This window comes from Telopea speciosissima, chromosome 10, assembly GCF_018873765.1.
Source record: "Telopea speciosissima isolate NSW1024214 ecotype Mountain lineage chromosome 10, Tspe_v1, whole genome shotgun sequence".
NCBI classification, from domain to species: domain Eukaryota; kingdom Viridiplantae; phylum Streptophyta; class Magnoliopsida; order Proteales; family Proteaceae; genus Telopea; species Telopea speciosissima.
The window spans coordinates 55,042,133-55,066,036 of NC_057925.1; the positions used below are offsets into that span (position 1 = coordinate 55,042,133).

A 23,904-nucleotide genomic window follows, 5' to 3' on the forward strand; every position below is an offset into this window, starting at 1 on the left:
GTAGAGAAGGGAGCTTGCTCTGTTAATGGTGGAACTAGCAAAGTAGAGACAAACTTGAACTTCAAGGTAGGTTGCAAAGCTGATGAAGCAAACTTGGTTGATTTTGCTTCACTACTCCTGAATAGGATACCTATTCCTTCCCCGTTATATCCTAGCTCGAATTAGATGCTTCTCACTCTCCACGGCAGTATGCATGCGTGCCAGAAAAAGATGACTGGATGGAAGATGTTCCATTGCAGATCTATGTAAAGGATCTTGCGCCATATTAATTTCTTTTCGATGGCCTCGATTCCTTTTAGTCATGGAAGCTCAAGCTCGCTCCTTTGTCTCCTATCCTTTTTTTTTCTCATTTCTCCTCATAAAAAAAATGAAAATTAAAAAGTCACGACTCATGAGTCAGTCGCGTAACGATAATTTTGGGGCAAAATTTTCCGTGGCCGTTTCCGGTGAAGTGGAGTAACCAGTAAAAATTTTCAAATAACAAAACAAACAATGAAAAATCTAATTCTACAGTAAAATTTGTTTTACCGAAGGTTTATAAGTCAAAACAAACGGAGCCTTTAAGGAATTGGAGAGAATTTTTCGCCCCCCATTTCCCCCGCCACGAGTTCACGACTCGACGATGCGCCTACTGCTGTATCATTTTCAATGACCAAATAACCCCTACAATAATTTTAAAATTCCGACATTCAGTCTTCTTCTGGTTCTCTAGTTTTCTTGTCCCTTAAGCTGCCTGTACCCAAACACACCCTCTTTATTCTCGGTCTTAGAAGCTCAAAATAGCGAAGAACAAGAAAAAAAGGGGAGGGAAAAGAGAAAGATAGTTGAGAGATGGAGTGTGTATTCGGACTTGTTGGGAACGGATTCGCACTGGTGGTGGCCGATTCATCTGCAGTACACAGCATATTGGTTCATAAATCGAACGAAGACAAGATTATGGTTCTTGATTCTCACAAGCTTTTGGGCGCTAGCGGTGAGAGCGGTGACAGGTCCTTCTCTCCCACTTTCTCTTTCTTTCACATCTCTGTGATACTTCTGATTGGAAGAATTTATGGTATTTGATTCTCTTTTATTTAGTCCTGGATTGTGAAACTTCGCATTTCTTAACAACATTGCAGAGTTCAATTCACGGAATATATACAGAAGAATGTAGCTTTGTATCAGTTCCGTAATGGGATCCCTTTGACAACAGCAGCCGCTGCTAATTTCACGCGAAATGAGCTCGCCACCGCTTTGAGAAAGGTCCTTTTCATACTTGATACTTCTTGCTTCTTACTTGCTTGATATAGGGTTTCATGGATTTTTTTAGGTTTGTAGGGCTAAAGGTCTCTTCACCTTCTTTTTGGGGTTAGTTCTGTGCGATCATGAATGCTGCGATCAGACGCTGGAGAGTATGTAGGGTTTGGGCTTGATTTAGTTAATTCTAGGATCCTAACTTCTCTTAAGATTTGGTGACACTTGGTAATATTTGGATACTAAGCTAATCCATTTTGAACTTGTTGGTATAACTGTGTTTGGTTGCTTTCCTGGACGAAAGAAATGGAAAATGAGAGGAAATTTCATCCACCTATTGTTTGGTTGTAGGGGGTAAATAAAGAGTAAATTTATGACGAATTTCAGTGAAAACTGGCCCAAAGTGGTCCAAACCAGAACCGCAAGGTATGGTTCTGGCCTGGGTTGCTTCTTCCTGCATTGGTACTTCAAGGACTACCTCTGATCTGCATCAGCCCCTCTTTATCATTGACTTGATTTAGCCTTGTCCTGTTTGTCACATTTTGAGCCTGGGGATTCGGGATGAGTGATAGTTTTAAAACTTTTATTTTATCATATTGTGGAGTTGTGATACAGAGCTAAAAGTTATAAACATGTGATTCATGATAAGTTTGGGTTTGAGGGGTTATAGCAGGTCAGGTATTTGTGTAAGATATAGTGCTATGTTATAGGGTGAAGCTTGATTAGAAATTTGGTTGAGCAAATCAACTTGGTGTTTTACTGGAGTGTTCTCAAACTATCGTTTTTGAATCCCCTAGAAGAGTATATTGGCAGCTAGTACCTTATTCTAAGCCATGGGATTAAAATCAACTAATTTTGGTCAAAAGCACCGAAATATCTGAATATTTGGGGATTAAGATTCAAATAGTTCACTAAATTGGTGTAAGAATAACTAATATTGAAGTTGAATTCCCAGAAAATATTCTGCCAGCTGTGACTGAAATCATGTTTGAAATTGAATCTAATACTGACAGAAATCATGTTTGAAATTGAATCTTAATTTAATGTATTAGCTAAAGTTTGGGATCCACCTTTGCCCCTGAAGGCTAGAACTGGAATTTTTTTTAACTGGTCTATGATGTCGGGCAAGTTGTTGACTCATCATGACATTTATTCTTTGGAAATGGGAGACTTTTGCTCCTTAATGTTCATGTATTTTGCTGGTCAGTTGGAAGGTCCAGGTAATCACCTTTCATTTACTGTTTATTACTGTTTTTAATCCCTCAAACTCCTTGAGTTAGATAAGTCATGTCATGTTTCATGCAATATTTGCAACGTTAATGGAGGATGGGTGGTACCTTTTCATTTAATGGCTACATAGGTCTTATCTATGATATATGGGGCATTTGGGAGGGGGTAAAAACCAAAGGGAAGGTTTTCATTTGCCAAAACATTCATGAACTTTTCTAAGACATCAGATATTGGTTTCCTGAAAAAATTCCTTAAAAGTAGATTTTTTCGTTTTTTTTTTTTTTTTTTGAATTTTATGATAAATAAATTGAATGTGAAAGTGGTCTGGTGACCATCAAGAAGGCCTTTCAAAACTTTGAAAAAATGTTTATAATTTATTAGTGAAGAAATTGTACCAGAAGATGGAACGGTGTAGGCAAGAGAGCTAGTAAAAAAATAGGTACTTTGACCTTTAAGGTAAGTCATTGATTAACTAATCGCTAACAGGCCAAATAAAATATTTCGTCGTACATATTGATACCCAAAAGAATTGTTAAAACTGCAAATAGTCAAAGAAGTTTGAGCCTAGTAAAGTAAATGGGAAATTTGAATTTAAAGGGATTGAGTTTTCTAAAATTACAAATTCACTCCTTAGTAGAGAGAATGAAATAATGTAAAATCAACTAGGTGGTGGGTCTTATAGTTTAGATTTATCAAGAAATTTGACATGTAGTGATGCAGTTAAGATTGTCCAATTGGGTGAGTTGGGTCTCAGAAGACTTTATTTTGGCCCCATGGTTGGATTCTATCGACCTTTGGCTTCTTATTTTTGGGTTTATTGATGTAATGGCCCTAATTTATCAGCTCAATGCGAATAATATTAGTACATGTAATTAGTTGTTATGTTGGGTGTTTGAGTTAGATTAAGATACTTAATAGCTAGATAGAGTTATGTTTTGAGTTTATTACTTTATTGAGTGTAACAAAGTGATTAGGAGTCCTTTTATGAGTTAAATTAGGAATTTTAGATGGTTTTTATATATGTAATACATCCCCATCAATTAGAGATGATTTGAGTAAAGACTATGAGAGTTTTGGGGCTGTTGAGCAATGCATACAGGATTGGTATCCCAAACCTGATTTCTTCTCTTTTTCCTCCCAAGAAGATCGATCTCATCTCTCTTCCCTCTTCTTCCATTGATCTGTTTTCTTCCCTTAACAACGCAATTGCTTCCTTTATCTCAGATCTGATCACAGATCTGTTCATTGGGCCTGCTTGCATCTGAGATTTGTAATCTGGATTTGCAGATTGCATTATTAGTATCAAAGCCGAACCTGAGGCTACATTATGGAGGTTGATCTTTTCGATTCACGTATGAGATTTGTAATCTGGATTTGCAGATTGCAGATTGCATTATTTAGTAATCTGGATTATACAGTATCTGAGATTTGTAATCTGGATTTGCAGATTGCATTATTTAGTATTAGAGCCAAACCTGAGGCTACATTATGGAGGTTGATCTTTTCGATTCACGTCGTTTGATTATTGATGAAATCCGTTCATTAAAAGAAAGTCTATGAATAGGACTTTGTGATCTCCAAACAGGGCTTCTTGATCTCAAGATTGTTGATAATACTAACCGCTTCTGTGATGAGATGTCAAATATGATAGAAGCTTTAGAGGATGGATCAGAGGTGGTAGAAAAGGTGGACAGCGAAAGTGACGATCATGTTGAAGTAAACAGTCTGATAAGATTGAAGCTGAGGAATTGATCGACGGTCCGATTGCAGATGTGAAATCCCTCTATCAAATTCCAATTGGAGAGATATCGTTTGCCAATGATCATCAAGAGATCGTGAAATTCATTGGATCATTGTCTCATCAAAACCGATGATTGCATATTCTGATTGAGTGGTGCTGATTCTCTTGTTTTATAAAACTTAGAGGACGAGTTTTTCTCAACATCAGGGAAATTGATGTAGTTAAAATTGTCCAATTGGGTCAGTCGGGTCTCAGAAGACTTTATTTTGGCTCATGGTTATGTTCTACGGACCTTGAGCTTCTCATTATTTTTGGGTTTATTGATGTAATGGGCCTAATTTATATTATAAGCGCATAGAGTGGGGATAATGTTAGTACACGGGATTAGTAGTTAAGTTGAATGTTTGAGTTAGATTAGTATACTTAATAGCTAGATAGAGTTAAGAGTTTATTTATTGTAATTGGGTGTATTCGAGTGATTAAGAGTCCTTTTATGAATTAAATTAGGAATTTTAGGTTTTTATATATGTAATACATCCCCCATTAACTAGAGATGATTTGAATAAAGAATATGAGATTTTTCTAATAGTTTTGGGGTGGTTGAGCAATATGCATACTGGATTAGTATCCCAAACCTGATTTCTTCTCTTTTGTTCTCTTCCTCCCAAGAAGATTGATCTTATCTATCTTCCCTCCTCTTCCCTCGATCTGATTTCTTCCCTTAACAATGCAGTTACTTGCATTGAGTTTGGTATCTCAATGTTCTTAACACAATATCTTAGTCTCATGGCTACATGTTTTACTTGGAATTTAAGTGTGTTAACCGGTAAGATATGTTTTTAATAAACAATCTTGGGTTGTGCCTAGGTCGGTGCCTCTGTGGATAGTTAGTCAAATAAAGATTATGTGGCTTGAGATGCTTGCTGTCTAGCATCTTTTTTCATTTTTATTTTATTTTACTATTCGTGGATCATTTTCCCTTTGGAACTCTACCCATTCTGTTTTGTATTACCCTTGATATCTTCTTCCCTTTTTATATTTATCTTTGTTTAGTGGGGTCTTTTGTACTGAAGAAGCGAAGACAATGATCGTCCACCACAGTAGGCTTTTACTTTTCAAAAATGTCAATACTGGGCATTTTTAGTTAGAAGCATGTTCTGCATCTTGATGACACTAGTCAATTGAGTCAATTCAACCTTATCCTAACTAAATGGGTTTGGCAACATGGATCCTTTTTCTCCAATCAGCCCTATTTAAAGCCATACTTGTTACTAATTCTATGCTATGCATGTCTTTTTTCATCACTTCTCTTGGAGTAAAATAGGCTTACCCTGGCTCTTTTAGCTCATTCGATTTAAATCAAATTGCCCCTCTGTATTGGAGCACTCAAAGGCCTCCGTTGCACATGTCCATGCCACCTCAACCGACTTTCTCGCAACTTATCATGTATTGGAACTACTCCTAAATTAGCTCTAATTTTTTTATTCCTTATTTTATTTGTGCTAGTTTTACCACTCATCCATCTCAACATTCTTATTTGAGCTACACTAAGTTTGTTTAAATGTTGTTTCTTCATGGCCAAATATTTGGCTCCATACATCATTGCTGGCTGTATAACCACACAACACTCCAGATGCATACAACCACTTCATCTTTTTGTATATCCAAATCACATTGCTTCTCCATTCATCTAGTATTTTTCTTGTGCTCATAATCTTATTAAACAATTTAATTGGCAAAGTTAATCCACAAATTCCTAGTCCTTCCACAATTTTACTGGGATACCATCTAGATCTATTGATGTATCTATTTTCATCTTCGTTGAAGCTTCCTTTTCTTCAAACACCCTAATTTTCTGTATATATCTAAGGTTTGTGGTTTCTTGATGGCCATTACAGCTGTTTAAAACACAAGTACTTGTGTTCTTTTCATTTAGTAAGTTGTGGAAATAGTTTTGCCATATCTAATTTCCTCACCTCTTATTAATACATTGTCATCTTCACTTTTAATGCATCTAATATGGTTGGAATCTCCTCTTCCTTTCCATCATTTTAGCTAATTTATAGATATATTCTATCCCTTCCGGTGTGCCTAAATTGTTATAGAGATCCTCATATTTCTTAATCATTGTTTTCCCTACTATTTTCATAGCTTCATGCCTAGCAAATTTATATCTATTTTAGATCCTCCTCATCCTTATTCCTTTGCCAAGTTTTAAAAACTAGATTTTTTAGGATTAATGGTTGCTTGAACTTCATCATTCCATCACCAAGTTTCCCTGATGATGGCATGGTAATTTCAACAGCTATGGTTAAGCTGTGAGTTGGATGTACAGCATTAACCACCAGCACTGGCCTTCTTGTTCTGGTGGCTGAAGCAACAATACTCATGTGAGACAGTGAGAGATCGAGCTTCAAATGTGTCAGATGGTCTGATGCTCCATTACCATGTAGGAGGTTGAAGTTGTTTGTCTTCATGCTATTGTGATCATGGTTTGTGCCATCTCATCCATGTGGAACGGGTTCCTCTCGCTGCTAGTGAACCCCATAGCAATTTGTTGGGAATAAAACCAAACAATTTTGTCTTTGGAGGACTCAACCAAATTATGGATTTAAAGAATGTTAATTTGTATCTTCATCTTGCCTCTTATTATTTCAGCTAGGTCTGATAATATGTACTGTTAGATTTACTTGCAAAATTTGTTGGGGGATGACTTAGCGGATTGGTGTTTAAGGCTTTGAGCCGCTGTGTGGGGAGATTCAATTAAGCAGAAAGAAGAGGTCTCTATTGATGCTGGAGCATGTATTGGCTAAGACTAGGTTGGACTGAGCCTCTAGGATTATGGATTTAAGAGCAAGACGCTGTCAGATTTCTTTGCCTCAAGTTTTGAATGATATTGCTGGCAGGAGGTGAATTACACAAGCAACACGAGATTGGAAGGTGAAATTTGATAGATATTGGACTAAGGAAAATTTAATTAACGCACGTATATGATCCTTAGATTAGATTATGGTGTATGGAATGTAATCCAAGGTGTCACATAACTGTAAATTATTCCATTTTATACTCTGTAGAATTTGTGTAAGTTGCTGACATATGTTATGATGATGGGATTATTGGTTCTTATTAACTTTCTGATTTCTTGATAAAATTGGCTGGGTTGTAAACTATAAAGTTTCTTTTCTGGCTGGGTGTTGTGTGTTCTGTGAGACTGGTGGATTGTTCTTTTCTGTTGCATTGTTGAGCACTTGATCTCATAGTGCTTTTTAATGGTGACTGCGAACTCACCTCCTTTCATGCTCTACTGGGGGACAGTTAGTACTGCCAAGGGGCACATGAGTTTGTCTGGGTGATGTCCCACATCCAAAGAGCAATGGTCCTTTGTCAAGAACATTAGTTTGTAGTATCATGTCAAGTAAACTGTGCAAACCAGGGGTGTGCAAATTGTATTACAAATTTATTGTAATTAGCTTGTTTGTCTTCTGTGATCTTGCTTTAGATGCTTTAAGTTTCAACCATAGTAGCATATGATAATCATCTCATTAGTTCTGATTGTCACATTACTCAAGTTTTGAAGTAAAATGTTTGGATTACTGTCAGTGAATTATGAAATGAATTTTGAGCAAGCATTTTGTGTGAAAGTGGTGCTCTCTCTCTCTCTCTCACACACACACACACATGCAATACTCACAAAATCTGGTACAAAGATGGAATACCCAGTGAGCTATGCAGATGGTAGCCTGATTAAATTAGTTTTGAGCACGCATTGGTTCATGTTCCTTGTACTGTGTAAGTTGCTGGGTTTGATCCCAATTTCCAACTAGTCACTAGTCTCAGTTGTTTCCATGTGGTCATTTACACACTGCACTTTGGTATGGATTCTCCTTGATGTTTGTCTGTGCAAACATCCATCTATATAGAGAGGGCTATGGCCATCGAATTCTCCCACTCGTATCAATGAATACCATAATGGGAACAGAATCATTTTGGGAAGTTTTGTGTTCATGTTTTCCATTTGTTCTTTTGAAAAGAAAATATCCTGAAAAACTCTTTTTAAAATTTTTTCCCCTGAAATGTTGCACTCTTGATTTTTCAGAATCCATACTCTGTAAACATTCTTTTGGCTGGCTATGACAAGGAAACTGGCCCATCACTATACTACGTCGACTACATAGCGACCCTTCACAAGATCGAGAAAGGGGCATTTGGTTATGGATCTTATTTCTCTTTGTCCATGATGGACAGACACTACCACAGTGGGATGACAGTGGAAGAAGCAATCGATTTGGTTGACAAATGCATACTTGAGATCAGGTCCCGGTTGGTTGTGGCACCACCAAATTTCGTGATCAAGATAGTTGACAAGGATGGAGCAAGGGAGTTTGCCTGGCGTGAATCCATTATAGATGTTACTGTTTCTTCAGCTTGAGCTTGTTTTGATTGTTCGACTTGGACCATCCATCCTGTCTTATTGTTCTTCCAAAATTTGGTATTCTTATGGAATATAACTTGTTTCACTTGCTTGACTGTTCAAAGCTGTTGAAATGTCATGTATACATGCTTTACAATGGTTGTAGTCTTCGAGGAGTTGCAGATTTGCCGTAAAGGGTTGATGGGAAAGTGCATTGGTGGAGTGGCAATGGTTTGCTTACTTTGGAATTCTGATTTAATTTTGGACTAGCCACTCCTTGTGATAATAACCTTTCAAAAACGAAAATGCTAAGTCACATAAATGTTACTGGATGCTGGTTCTGAATAGAGTTAATGGAAAATGACGATCTCTTCTTTTTTCTAAATACAAGGGAGATGAAGGGGATTTGGATCCTCTCCAATGAGGCATCCGATGGCTGAGCTGTGCTGCACACATCTCTATGGCATTTGTATGAAAGAAAGAACGTTGCCATACTGCGTAGCAAACACTAGTCTCTCTATCTTATAAAATAACTTTCTCACGAAAACTTTAATCATAGTTCAGGATAATCGCTAATGGCATACTTGAATACATGCACGTTAAATCAAAGGTGGTGTTTCAAAAGTTGCTGGACATATTATAATAGGGAATTACTAGTTTTTAGGTTTTCGTAAATGTAATCTTAGTTTTATGACTTTAACTCGGATTCTTTATCATTATCCATTTCTGAAGAGGAGAGCCTGATTGTGGAAGGAATGTTGTTCTATTTCGTAATTAAGAAACAAAAATAGTAACTAAGGGTTTGTATGGTAACCTTTCAAAAAATGGATTCTGACGTTTTTCCTGATTCTGGGGGTAGAATTGAATCAAATTATGTATGGTTTGTCCGGTCCGTTTCTGTGATTCTTTGAAACGGACTGGATGATATAATGAATTCTGGCAAGCTTTTGAGAAACACCAAAATGGAGTTTCTCAATTCTAAGAATTGATTTTATGAAAAATCGGGTAGACTTAGGACGACTTAAGTTAGAGGGGCATTTTTTGGAATTTTCCCTCAAAACATAACAAAACCTAAAACGGCTTTACCCTCTCCATCTCTCCAACGAAGAACACTGCCAGCCCTCTTCTCTCCATCGTTTCAGCCTCTGTTCGAACGAAGGGAAAAGCTCTGATTTATCAAAGCTTGGATCATCTGCATCTCCATCAACTCAGGTAATGTTTCCTTTCTTCTTCTTCTTCTTCTTCTTCATCTGTACTTCTACTACTATTTCTCTTCTTCTTCTTCTTTTTGTGATCTAGGGTTTAAAACCTTAGATCACAAAAACGAAATTAAAACACCGTCTATAAATTGATCGCTCTTTGAGAATCCTCCTCTGTATTTAAAGTAGAAATTAAGGGCAGGACAGAGGTTGCTTGTGTTTTTTTTTGCCCCTCTTTTTTGGTTGGAATTCATCAAAAAAAATTCTTTTCTTAAAGTAGAAATGAAGGGCAGGACGGAGGAGCCCAAGTGAAGAGGCTTTCTTTCTCTCATTGTTAAAGCATTGGCCCATTTGAAAATCAACCTGGATTGTTTTCGTAGGGGATTAGGCTTATGAGAACCAAAAATAGCATAGTTTCGGGCCAACCAAATGAAGTAAAAAATACAGCAAGAACAGATAATAACATCTGCTTATCATTCTTATCAATAGGACAAGTAGCAACAAAGGATTTAAACAGTTCAAGAATGGACGATGATTGAAGGCGTTCAGTCCTTAAACCTAGTGCTCCAGCAGCTATGATCTTTTTCGCAAATTCACAAGACAACAAAATATGCCACTCAGTTTTAATTTCAGTCTTACAAAAACTACAGTAAGGATCAACAGGAAGGATATAGGATAAGTTTAGATCGAGTTTGGATTCGACTGGGTCCATTAAAAAAAAAAACCACAAAACTTTGGATGTATCTTTAGATGTCAAATATAATTCCAAAAACTGGCAAAACCTGGCCTCAAACTCATACCATCATGGATCTTAGTAAACCATTTAGCAGCAATTTTTGTAGAAAACTTCCCAGTCTTACTAAGAGGGAAAAACCAACCATCAATGGCAATCCATACATATTTCTGTTTCTCTGTATAGCATAATCAATTTTTAACCATACAACATTTGTTGGTACAGAATTACTCCAAAAATTCAGAAACAGAAAAAATCGATTCTGACCCAGAATCAATTTTTTGAATCAGAATGGTTACCATTCATACCCTAAGGGGACAAGTTTCCCTAAAGGGAGATGGATATAGTGAAAGGATATTTTTTTACTTTATGCCATTAATATGAGTTTGAAGACTTGGTTGCTTTTGGTTGCATTTTAAGAATGCATTTTTGGTCGATAATGTATTCCAAGATAACATATATACTAAACGTAATTTTTAGTCTTCCACCCAAGATCCTAAACATGAGGACTCCACTATTTATTTGATGTATATTTATCATCTCATCTTCTCAATCTCAATATTTTTATGAGTCCTAAGCTTAGTTAGTAAATATGCGTATCCAAATTTTTAAACGTATAATACTTCCATCCCCGTATTTTCTCGTATTTTTATTAAAAATGTATTTTTTAATCGATCGAGTATTATACTCGTATAATATGCATATTATACGTTTTTTTTAAAAAAAAAAAATACCCAAAAGATTAGAATTTAGGGAAATGATTTCACTTTCCCTCCCTTTCGTCCCTTTTGATTTGCGTTGAACATCCAACCGTAGCAGGCAACAGTTGCCGCCCTCCATCTCCGTTCAACAAAGCGGCATTTAAGTCTTGTACTCTCCTCTTGTTTCTCTGGTCTTTGAACTTTGATGGTGGTAGTGAAGCAAATGAATCTGGTGTGATACTGGCGAGAACGGCTCAATCTCTATTCTATTTTATTCTTGTTTTTCTGTCTCTTGTAGCTAATGTGTACAGTGGAGATCCATATTTGGAACTCTCCCTCTTGTCTTGTGTTGGTTAATTAGTGGGAACTCATCCCCCTTCACAAGAACACATCTGGTTAAAAATATATGGTTATCTCATTGTAGATAAAAAGAAATGTAATGTTGGAAGAATGATTTAATGATAAGGTAATCAACTTGCTCATCTCATTTTCAGACAATCTACATTCATTTCTTGTAGATTATTGATATTTTGGTATGTTAAATGATAATCTTAGAGATGTTATATAGCATATTATATTATTGTGTTTATTTTAGTTCATAAAATCATGATATTATTTTGTTTATTAGGTGGTGAATGCATGTTATATAATGAATATATGTCCGTTTTTTTAAAAGTATTATTGTCGTCTATGTCGTATTATATCCGTATTAAACGTGTATCGTATTATTACCATATGCATTTTATGAAGCCGGATTTTTGAAAAGTATTATTACAGTCTAGTCCGTTTAATTGCCGTACGTATCCGTTCCCGTTCAATTGCCGTTCCCAAACTTACTAACTAAGGTCCTAAGTATACCACCCTCTGAAGATCTCAACCCTAAACCCATCATCAAGTGCCATCCATCTTCTCCAACAAGTTAAAGAGCACTAGGGGAGTTTGAGGTGGACGATAGCTTGGTACACTCTTACTGCTCCAATGGGGGGGGTGGTTGAAGTACTCAACTTAGAAAAATATACAGCCTTAGGCGTCGTGTCCTCGTGCATGAAGTGAGTGGATTCAAGTGAACTGACCGTATACAATTATACTTTGAAAATGTTTAGGATTGTATAGTAGACGTTTTGAAATTAAGGTTGCGTTTGATATGATTTCTTGAAATGTATTAACGACCTAGAATGCATACTAAAAATCGCCATATGTATGATGACTTTATAATATATTAGGGAGAATATTTTTTGTGTGGGATGCAGGGGCCATGCCCATGCACAACAAAGGCCGTAATGACCATCATGTCCCCCATGTATGGCGGAAATTCCGCCTCCTTTTATGCCACTGCATGCGTTTTCATTGGTTAGCGCACACAACGTGGCCCCTGCATCCCACCCAGAAAACAATGTGCCTATATATTATTAGAGAAAGGTTCTCGAGCCGACACCATAGAATGGAATCTTCCACATTTTTCTATGCCAACACTCTACTGACCATTGGATAAGGAAGAAAAGGATCCCAGCCCTTCAATATATCTCTGTCGATACTGTACAAATCACACCCCTACCCCTCTTTGTCGCTCTAGTAACCTCTATCAATAGTGTTTTATGTGTTTTTTTGGTAAGATTGACAAGTAGCCATTGGAGCTTCTTCATTGGTATATACTGTACAAGTAAGCAGATGCATTAATCTCAAATGGGATTTCTTCGTTTTTATATTCTTTCTTGGTTTAATTTATTGTAAAAACACAAACGTTTTTACAAGTGTTTGTACAATTTAAAGAACTTAATTCTACTGAGTAAAGCTTTATCTTATAAAGAAAAAAAAAAATATGGCTTCATGCTTCCCCCAGAATTTTTGTCCTAGGTAGTTACTTACTGTACAGTGTAGTACTGTATCGTATAGTGACTGCACCGGTCATGTACACCATGTGAGACCCACCATACCACATGGCCTCTGCTGCTGCATCGCATGATGCAGTACTGAAGCGTGCTGGAAAGGATAACGATTTCCTTTCCCACCCATTTCTCATTTTAGAGGCTTTTGATTTTGCTTTTTTGTTTCTAAATACTCGTTACTTCTTTAGAGAGGTGACGGTACGGTAGTCGGTAGTCGGTAGTCGGTAGTGCGCACCAGGTGGTGTCAAAAAGGCAGATCGACTTGATTGAACCGATCAATCAAATTTCCCATCGATTTGATAATTTTTTTTTGGTAAATGATTGAAGGATCAAACAAATCATTTCAATTAAAAAAACCCTAATATTATTTTGGGAGAAATATCCTTATCAGGTTACGTGGCTTCTGCACTCAGATACAAAAGGGGTCGAGGGGGACAAAATGACAGTCATGATCTATTGTTTTGTGGAAAAAAAAAAATATGATTGGGATCGTTGTCAGATTGTGTGGTCGTTACGCTAACACGGGTCAATGAGAGAACATTGTTTCCTGACCTCAACATGGATGAGATTTTCAATTTTATAGGGTGAGGTGATAATTTTGCGTGTTTCTATGTTTAAATATAAAAATCATACAATCAGACATTAAATGAGAATACGTGCAAAGATATCAACATAAATAAGGTTTTTTATTTTTCAACAATTAGGTGGTAATTTTGAATGCTCCTATATCGTAGAGGTCACACAGCTAAGCAACATTCATTTGAATCTTGCCTTTATGATAGATAGTAGGTATGGGATGGAGTTCTATTGATGACATATGTTGCTGGGTGAAGCTCGTAATTTTGTCTTAGCCATTCACTAGATTTCTTTCTTTTTAAAGAAAAGGGTGGTAGAGCAAGATTAACATCTAGTTGCCCTGGTTTTAATTATAATGTTTAAGATAATAAAAAAAAAATACATAAAATAAGAGAAGAAGAGAATGCAAGACTGTTTTTAATTTACGATTTTAGTTTCCTACTCTTTTTGTCAATATAAAAAATTGAGATTGAATCAATAATAGATTGATAAAGGATCATGATCGTTAAAAGAAAGAAGGGAAAAATAACTCAATAAGGGAGCATGGCCCGTGCGTTCAGACATAGAGGAGGTAAAATGACCATCTCATCCCCATAAATACAATATCGATGTCCTTGTTGATGCTTCTACGGGTGCTCCCATTGGCCCCACATGAGTAGGGGTCATGCGTCTTCACAGGAAACACTTCCTCAAGAAAGAAATAGATAACGAACCAAATCCGATCAAACCAATAGCTTTTGGTTTCAGTTTGGTTATTGTAGACCAAACACTTTATCCATTTGATTTTAATCTGATCTACCAGAACGATCGTTTTGGAAAGAGATCCTCTCTAGCGTGCTAGTGCCCTCTAATGCACCTTCAACAATTGGAGGCATTGAAGATGCGTGTCCAGGGTGCTCCTAGCCGTTGGGTGAACGTTGAAGAGGATCTCTTTCCAACTAGACCAAATCGGCCATTTTGAAAAGAGAGCTTCTCTAGTGTGCCAGTGCCCTCTAATGCACATTTGATAGTTGGAGGCACTCAGGATGCGTGCCTGGGGTGATCCCAGCAGTTGGATACACATTGGAGAGGTTCTCTTTCCAAATCAGACCAGATCGACCGTTTTGGAAAGAGATCCTCTGCAGCATGCCAATGCTCTCTAATGTGCATTCGACAGCTGTAGACACTTGGGATGCGTGTCAGGGGTGCTCCCAACCGTTGGATGCACGTTGGAGAGGATCTCTTTCCAAACTGGACCAAATCTTTGGAAAGAGATCCTCTCCAACATGCCAATGCCCTCTAACGCACATTCGACATCTGGAGACACTCGGGATGTGTGCCTAGGGTGCTCCCAGCCATTGGATACACGCAGAGAGTATCTCTTTCCAAATCGGACCAGATCGACCATTTTGGAAAGAGATCGTCTCCAACGTGCCAGCCTCTTCAATGCGTATTTGACAACTAGAGGCACTCAGGATGCATGCCCAAGGGTGTTCCCAGTTGTTGGATGTGTGTTGGAAACGATCTCTTGCCAAACCAAACCAAATCGACCGTTGTGGAAAGACATCCTCTCCAACGTGCCAGTGCCCTCTAATGAATCTTAGAAAGTTGGAGACACTTGGGATGCGTGCCCAGGATGCTCCCAACCATTGGATGCGCACTAGAGAGTCTCTCTTTCCAAACTGTACCAGATCGACCGTTTTGAAAAGAAATTGTGCCAGCCCCTCTAACGCGCATTTGACGATTGGAGGCACTCGGGATGCATGGCCAGGGTACTCCCAGCCGTTGGATAGGCTGACACGCTGGAGAGCATCCGGTCCATTTTGACACCCCTGGACTGCGCTCATTGAGTGCACAGATACATGAGTAACTGACTGGGTTCCCTGTGCAGAATCACCTCGATCGAACGATTCAAATTCGTCTCTAGTCTTCAGTCTTCACTGTTACAGTCAGAGAAATTAAAAGCTTCGCTACGTGGAGTGGGACCATGAGTTGGTTTTACTTCTTCAGGTCTGGTAGAGCAAATGTTTATGCAGGTATCTCTCCTGGCTACTTGGGTCTGATTGATTCTTCTTCCTGAGGAAGGAGGGGAGAAGGCATTAAGAAACCCCAAAACACGCTTTCTCTTTGCTATCTCCAGTCTCTCCAGTTGCTATCTATTGCTCTGAAATTTGAAGTCAGGAACACCAAAAGGTATGGACTGTCTTACGTTCTGTAGTTTACTCAACTGAGTTCTTCTTTGTTACGGGGAAGAAAAAGGCCCTTCTCATCTTCTCTCAATCTGCATTGGATCATCTTTGTGTTCTCTTCACCGACCTCTTATCATTTCTTTCGGGGCTCTTTGTAAATAGTGATGACGATGATGAATATAACTTTCATTTTTTAGCTATGATCGGTTTTACATCTGAATTGCAGTTGGTGTTTCATTCTGGTTTGAACTCCTATTTCCCCTTTAAGCAATCGTCGGTTTGACATCTCCTATTTGTCAGTCTCATTTGCGACCTATCTTTGCAGGGTTTTCTTCCCCAAAAAACCCATTCCTCATCTGGGTAGTCGGGAAATGGGTTTTATTTCTTGTGCAGATTGTTGTTAGGATGTTTCTCTTTCTCTGTTTTCCATCCTTCCTCGCATCAATATAACCTCCGTGGGGGGCTTTTTATCGCCCTCTTTTCGTCCCCCCCTTTCATCAATGTAGCTTCACTTAGTTTTCGCTAAACGCATGTAGGCATTCAATCATGCTTTGCAGTAAAGTACAAGTAGTTATTCTATCCTTTGTAGCACTAAGGTGCATGCAGTTATTCAATCATTCATAGTTTAAATCTTGGGTGCTAACTAACTGTTAAGTGAATATTGTTGGTTTTTATTCAAGAACTGAAGGAATTGGTTGGTATAAGTATCAATTTTCTGATGGGTAGCATTAGGGACGATTGGGATGAGGAATGCTCTTACATTGGAGACAAAGGAGAGATTGGATTTATTGATTATGAGGAAGATAAATCAGTATGCAGTTACAATCCGCTTGATGAAGGCCCAATTGTTATTTCTGTCCCATTCCCTTTTACCCGTGGGAAGCCTCAATCCATATTTGTAGGGGAAACAACTGCAGATTCTATCACGATACATAATACCACCTCCGACCCAGTTGAACTTTGGGCAGTCAAGATTTACTGTTCAAACCCAGCAGACTCTTACACACTGTCGTTGATGGAACCTCCGTCAGCGAATTCAGATGTGGAGACCATTCGAGGCTTCTTAGAATCATTTTCCTTAGAAGATAGAGTCCTTCAGCCAGGCCAGACTCTCAAAATATGGTTATCATGTAAACCAAAGGACATTGGTTTGCACACTTCAGTGGTGCATTTTGATGTTGGTGATGACAGGATAGAGCGGGTTGTTTTTCTTTTGGTGGAAGATAAGGTCGCTCAATCTCTGTCCGCAAACAAGCCATATTCAAGAGCCCCCCGAAAGAAACAGTTTGCAGTTAATGAGTATGTGGCAGGTTCTCGTCCTGCGAGGGCAGCATCAACACAGAGTTTCAAGCATAGGCTTCCTAATTATAATATCCCGAAAGACCTTAGGGGTATGGTGGAGAATAAACAAGTCCCTTACGTTATCACAGAAGGTCTAACGAGGGAGAATTATGCTGAGTACTTCAGTGCTTTATTGGTTATGGAAGAAATACATATGGAGGTAATTATCAGTAATTCTCTGAGAAAAAAAATACTGTAAATACTATCCTTTGTTTCTATCACTGCAGTTAATGAATTTCTACTTCAGGAAAAAATGAGAGGCCATGACATGGAAGGCGTCACCATGAAGAAGAGGGGGAGTCGATTCTTGGCCCTTGAGGTACCTGGACTGGCTGAAAGAAGGCCTTCATTGGTCTGTGGTGACCATGTTTTTGTCAAGCTTGCTGCTTCAGTTCTAGATGATAGTGCCCCACCATATCAGGTTCTTTTTTACCTCTGCTCCTTTGTGTTGTAAGCACCTTGTTTATTTGTGGTACAAAGAAGACCATATATGTTAGTCCATTCCATCATCTGAAAATCAATGCATGATGAGTGCTGGATGATGCAACATGAATCAGGATGCTGTAAAAACGAATATATAAATACTCGTGAAAACACAACTTGCTTTTAATACCAAATCATATAAGAAGGGTAAATCTTAGGATTCTTTCCAATATTATAGAATTGTGTTTGCTATAAAAAACAAAAGAAAAGTTAGCAAACAACAAATAATGACACAACAATTATCCATCTTATTTCTTTATTATCTTAAAAGTTAAGTTTTTCTAAATGTCTATAGTCCCGAGAACTTGAAGGCTGGTTCCGGTGTAAGAAATGTGACACATGTCTGCTATATGGAGGATCGACATCACCGCTGGGTAGGCAATCTCCCAGGTAAAGCCGTCCAGTGGTGGTCCTGATCATCTTTGTTTATAACAGATTAGGACATTTGGCCACTGCAACCAACCTAGCAATACTTAAATTGAATTGGGCCTGTTTAAGGAGCCCACTTCTTGCTCCAAAATAAATATATGAGATTGATTTTGATGTAACTTGTAACTTGTAACATTGATATGAATTTTACATCACAGATGCCTGAACTTCTGAATTTTTAGGTTGAATTATAGATTTTGTTGGATTTTACATTATGATTACTAAAGGTTCTCACGAGATTTTACTTTAGTCATGTCATTCCTATCTTTCAATTTTTTCTCTTATCATATACCTGGATGTTTCTCCAAAATCTTGGAGTCCTGATCCTTTGGAACTCACATTTGAGGGATTGCGTTGGATGTCTTAAGGGTGTTTAATCAACTCCAGTTTTTGAATATTAATGACCAAAAATTTACTCTTTGGTTGTTTTTCCTTACGCCTTCAATAAATAGTACATATTTTAAGTTAAAGCATTTTTGTAAGGTGAGGAATACTTATTCTGGGGAAGTCATATGTTAATCTATTGCAGTCGCAAGAATCGTTTTTCGACAGATATCAATGGTCTAAGGTTTGAAATAACCAAACTGTCTCGCCCATCCAAAAAGAAGGGGTTAATTTCTGTGCCTGTTATGTGCAGGGGTTCATTCATCGTGTTGAGGCTGACGAAGTGTTGTTGAGCTTTGCTCATGATTTCCACCAGCGGCACTGTGACTCTAACACATATAATGTTAGATTCAGTTACAATAGGATGAATTATAGGAGGCAATATCATGCTGTTAATGCAGCACAAAATCTAGACAATGTTCTCCTCTTTCCATCGCAGTTATCCAAAATGAGGGTGATCAAAACAAACCCAATGGTTCCCTTAAATCAGAACCTCAATGAACAGCAAATGGTTTCGGTTGAAATGATACGGGGTTGCAAAGGGGCGCCACCTTATGTGATTCATGGACCACCAGGTACAGGTAAAACCATGACATTGGTGGAAGCAATCATGCAGATTTACACAAATAGAAAGAAAGGCAGAATTCTTGTTTGTGCTGCCTCTAATTATGCAGCAGATCACATATTAGAGAGGCTCACCTCTAAGGATATTATTGTGGTTCGGGAGGATGAGATATTCAGGTTAAATGCTCAAAACCGTTCTTTTGAGGACCTTCACTCTGACCTCATCCGTTTTTGCTTCTTTGAGGATCACGTCTTCAAGTGTCCTCCATTGAGGGCTTTGATACACTACAGGATCATTGTATCCACTTATATGAGTGCATCTTACCTAAGTGCAGAAGGCATCAATCGGGGCCACTTCTCTCATATTTTCTTGGATGAGGCTGGCCAATCTTCTGAGCCAGAGACAATGGTCCCTATTTCGAATCTTTGCCGAAGGGAAACTGTTGTTGTTTTGGCTGGAGATCCAAAGCAATTAGGCCCCATTGTCTACAACAGAGATGCAGAAACATACGGTTTAGGAAAATCATACCTAGAAAGGCTATTTGAATGTGAATTTTACCACGGTGAGGATGGAAATTATGTCACAAAACTGGTGAGGAATTATCGATGCCATCCATCAATCCTGGAATTACCTTCAAGGCTCTTCTATAATGGGGAATTGATTGCCTGTAAAGAAGAGACAAATGCCTCTGTGTGTTCATGGGTGGACCTCCTTCCTAACAAAGAGTTTCCAGTTTTGTTCATTGGAATTCAAGGATGTGATGAAAGGGAAGGCAATAATCCATCGTGGTTTAATCGAATTGAAGCTAGCAAGGTTGTAGAGATCATCAGGAAGCTGAGAAGGGGCGAAGTGAACGAATCAGATGTTGGGATAATAACTCCTTACCGCCAGCAAGTACTTAAATTAAAGAAAGCCCTTGAAAATCTGGATATGCAGGATGTAAAGGTTGGGAGTGTGGAACAATTTCAGGGACAAGAAAGGGAATTCATAATTGTCTCTACTGTCAGATCTACTGTCAAGCACAATGAATTTGATAGAGCACATTGTTTGGGATTTCTTAGCAATCCCAGGAGATTTAATGTTGCTATTACTCGTGCGAGATCTTTGCTCATAATTGTTGGAAACCCGCATATTATCTGCAAGGTATAACCCTCTACATCAACTCTCATATTTTCCCTCTCAATTTCAATGTTCTTGTCATATAGGGTGGGCAATAGAAAATGTCTGTTTCATCCATGGATATTGCATTAGATATTCATTTTCTTAAGACCCATATGTGTGACAATTAGTTTCTGTAGATATGGAGCTATGCTTGACTGTGTTCAAAATGATCCACTCTTCATTTCCCTTCCTTTTCCTTCATCATCACAGACTGTTCCTCATTTTGTTAGGTTTGATGTCTCTAGGAACCACAGTTTGTTGCTTATTCTTTTGTTTTTCGCAGATACGTTAAGTCTGTCTATTGGAAGCTATGAGATCTGCATGCTGCAGAGCTGCATGTTTATGCTGTTACTCATTACATGATTAATCCCTGACTAGGGATCCTCAATTATAGTCTACAAAGAGTGAAATTAAGCCCTAAATTACCTATGGTACCAGTTGGCTATTGTAAATTAGGAGGAGAAAGGCTGATGTACAGATCCAGAAAAATGTTAACAGAAGAGAAGAATTAGTATTAGGGTTTCCTGTAAATTTGGATCAGAGTTTAGAGTGGTTAATGGTGGATGGTAGGGACAGGCTATCGTTAAACAAATATTGGGAATTGCGAAGTTATGTTTGGGGGTTGGTGGAGGGAGTTAAAGGGGCTTGACAGCTTTCTACCATATGGAAATATAAAATAGAAAGTATGACCAAATAGCCCAATTGCCTGGTGTCTATGTGTGGGGGCTGTTTTATTAGTGAAAGTTAAATGGAGAAAATGTAGGTAAAAAAGAGTTAGTCATTGGGACTGCTAGGAGTTCCAGAAAATTTAAAGCAAGAAGGAAGGGAAGAAGATAAATTGGGGGTTACCTGAAAATGCACAAAGAGCTGAAAGGCCTTCAAGTAGTTGTGACTCCACGTTCTAGCACTGAACTCTGAGATGAACCAAATTATTTCTATTGCCAAAAACATGGCAAGGTATAGATTCTCTTTCAATAGAGTTGTTGTAGACGAGAGCTTCAACTAATGGCATATATAAAGGTGTCTGGTAATGGCATCTGGACTTGATGGTTCCTTGAATGTTAAAATTCCTGAAAGGCCACTTCCCAAAAAATTCCTGCTTTCATAGGATCTCAAGAGGGCTGGACTGGAATCAGTTATAACCTTTGGTGTTTTTTGGACAAAGTGGCTACCATCTGACTCAAACCCACATCTTCATGCTAGAAGACCAAATAATGAACTTCTAAAGCGACCTGTCTAAACCATAATAAATCTGAATCGTTCCCCTCCCTCTCTCTGATAAAAATCAAAATGCTTGAAAGAAAAGAATGGAGGCCTCCTTGTTCTGTCCCTTATTTAATTAAGAGGTGTCCAACTTGACCGCAGGGTGAAGAAGACTCCAGTTATTCATCAAAGAACTGAGAGAAAACTGGACCTAATGAACGATCTAGCTATTGAATGAAGTAATATTTTTACCCTTTACCTTGGGATTCTAAAAGTGTTGATTTACAGGTCTAAAACTAACCATTCATTTCTACTTTTTGTTCCTTGCCTTTAAACACTAGACTTAAGTAAAACAAACTTCAACCGATGTAACCCAGACACTTAAACATTGGTCGTGATATAGGAATACTGATGAATTTAAATTTTGACCACTGATTTGCATGAAAATTATGTTAATGGGCCCTTTGTATCATTTTTTTTTTGCTTAGACAAATGATGAGCCTCCTTGGACCACATATCTGCCATCCTGACCTTGCATAGCTGAATTATCATGTTGTGCCTGGCAGCTTATAACTGCCATCTGTCTGTTTGTCTGATGTCCAAATCTTGTGTACAGGTAGGTTTCATCCTGCTTTATCCACCTGTCAAAGTTCTAGTTAAACAAAAACTCCAGTGTGCCAAAATAAAGAATCAAAATAGTGGTGAAGTAGATTGATGATTGAAGAAATTTGAGAAATGGTCAATCCAGTGGGCATCCTATCTATTGAAAGGTTCAGGTTTGTCATGATATCCCTCCATGTTGCTCAAAATCAGGAACCCATTTGTGCTAGGCTTAGTACCGCTCTCCGCTCATTGTCCCACTCTTTTTTGCCTTTTGATAGATTGACATTGTTCAAATTTAGATTAAATGAATAAAATGGCCCAGTTTGATAGCCTCTTTCACTGATAACACACAGAAAGCATATATACTATAAATATTCATTGGATTTCTGGGCTTCACCTTTTCTACATGACATCTCTATTCCATTTGTCCAATTCTTGGAGTTCCAATACAGAACCATAAGTTTATAAAAGCATTTTATTGGGCTACAGCGGCAAACCACTTGGAATGTAATTGATTCAGTTTGATTTGAATTCAGAATGAGGACATTTTAAGATTTCAATAGGTAAAAGTCATTTCTATTTCATTTCTGTTTAGGTAATGATTTCATCTTGGGTGATAAAATATGAGCTCAATGTACACTGCAAACCAAAATGAATTCCTTTTATCCCATGCACCTGGCAGGCACAGCCTCAGAATTGTTGTCATAAAATGGCTTAGTTTCCTATGGGTGGGGTGCTCAAGTGGTTGTGTGCTACTGGTCTTTTACTTGTTTTTGTTTGGCAGGATCCATATTGGGCTAAGATTTTATGGCATTGCTCCGACAACAACTCTTATCAGGGTTGTCCTCTCCCTGAAAGGCAAGAGCTAGAGCTAGAGCAAGAGCAAGAACAGGAGCATCCAGAGGAATATTGGGCTGGCGAAGACAATCCACAGCCCTCTGACAGTGCAGCATGGGGTGATGAATCCTTCCAGGTAGAAGAGACACCTCAGCCAGTGACTGATGAAGCTGAATGGTCAGATGGCTGGAAGTAAACAAATTCCTATGTCAGGAGTGTGGCACCGCAAGATTTCTTTTAATGCCCTGCCACCCTCCCCTCCTCTCTCTCTCTCTCTCTCTCTCTTCCCATACACCTTTTTGTCTTTGTTTTTTCCCGGGTTTCCTCATATTATTAAGAATCGTTTCTTTTCTAGTAAATACCATAACCTTAAACAGGGTAATTTTAGATATTATAATCTGGTCCATTTGGTTAAAGATGTTGCCATTTATTGGGGTGAAAGTGAAATGGGGTTGACCTTTTAGTATATTGGGTGATCTTGAGCTGTAGTGTTGTTTGCAATGACAATCTATGTGACAATTTCAATACATTCTTGTTTGGTAATGAGTTTCTAAAAAAGTGTTATTATACTATCACAGAGAAATTCACTCCCCTACCCATCATCTGAATGTACTGCAGCTTGTGATGGAATGCAACTTGTAATTTGACAGCGAAATGGGGTGTACTTTTTCGTATATTGGATAATCTTGAGCTGTAGTGTTGTTTACTCTTAACAATCTAAGCTACAACTTCAATACATTTTGGTAGAAGCTAAGGGCTGCTGTTGTTGACTAACATCATTTTAGGTGAATCTGCCCCAAGTGTTGGTGGTGTAGCTGAACTCTGATTCTGGTGGACAAGCTGATCGATGGGGCTGAAGAATTTTCAGAGCCTGCAAGTCAGTGTTCTGGTGACTAATTCACAAGTCACAACAGAATCACCACTTCCACACTTTTTTTCTTCTTCTTCCATTTAGACATCATCATCACATATCATGGTGCGATTGGAGTGCAGATCTCTCCGATTGCATTTCAGTAAGCA

At 38.2% G+C, this 23,904-nt stretch overlaps 2 protein-coding genes across 4 annotated transcripts; both read left to right on the forward strand.

Annotated features, from left to right (window-relative positions):
- Positions 1 to 773: 773 nt before the first annotated feature.
- On the forward strand, positions 774 to 8,882 carry LOC122642092 (proteasome subunit beta type-2-A). The gene is made up of 3 exons (XM_043835508.1): positions 774 to 989; positions 1,119 to 1,242; positions 8,301 to 8,882. Exons 1-3 carry the CDS (start codon positions 832 to 834, stop codon positions 8,631 to 8,633), a joined length of 615 nt encoding a protein of 204 aa, XP_043691443.1. The 5' UTR covers positions 774 to 831; the 3' UTR covers positions 8,634 to 8,882.
- Positions 8,883 to 15,825: 6,943 nt separating this feature from the next.
- LOC122642089 (probable RNA helicase SDE3) lies at positions 15,826 to 23,823 on the forward strand. Of its 3 annotated transcripts, none has more exons than XM_043835505.1 (7): positions 15,826 to 15,882; positions 16,558 to 17,379; positions 17,467 to 17,640; positions 18,769 to 20,223; positions 22,832 to 23,119; positions 23,195 to 23,377; positions 23,582 to 23,823. In XM_043835505.1, the coding sequence occupies exons 2-5, from the start codon at positions 16,597 to 16,599 to the stop codon at positions 23,078 to 23,080; spliced, it is 2,661 nt and encodes an 886-aa protein (XP_043691440.1). In that variant the 5' UTR covers positions 15,826 to 15,882; positions 16,558 to 16,596; the 3' UTR covers positions 23,081 to 23,119; positions 23,195 to 23,377; positions 23,582 to 23,823. The 3 variants fall into 3 exon arrangements, with proteins under 3 accessions (XP_043691440.1, XP_043691439.1, XP_043691441.1); XM_043835504.1 differs by having other exon boundaries at positions 15,860 to 15,939; positions 16,560 to 17,379; XM_043835506.1 differs by lacking the exon at positions 15,826 to 15,882 and having other exon boundaries at positions 16,394 to 17,379; positions 22,832 to 22,909; positions 22,940 to 23,119.
- Positions 23,824 to 23,904: the final 81 nt, after the last annotated feature.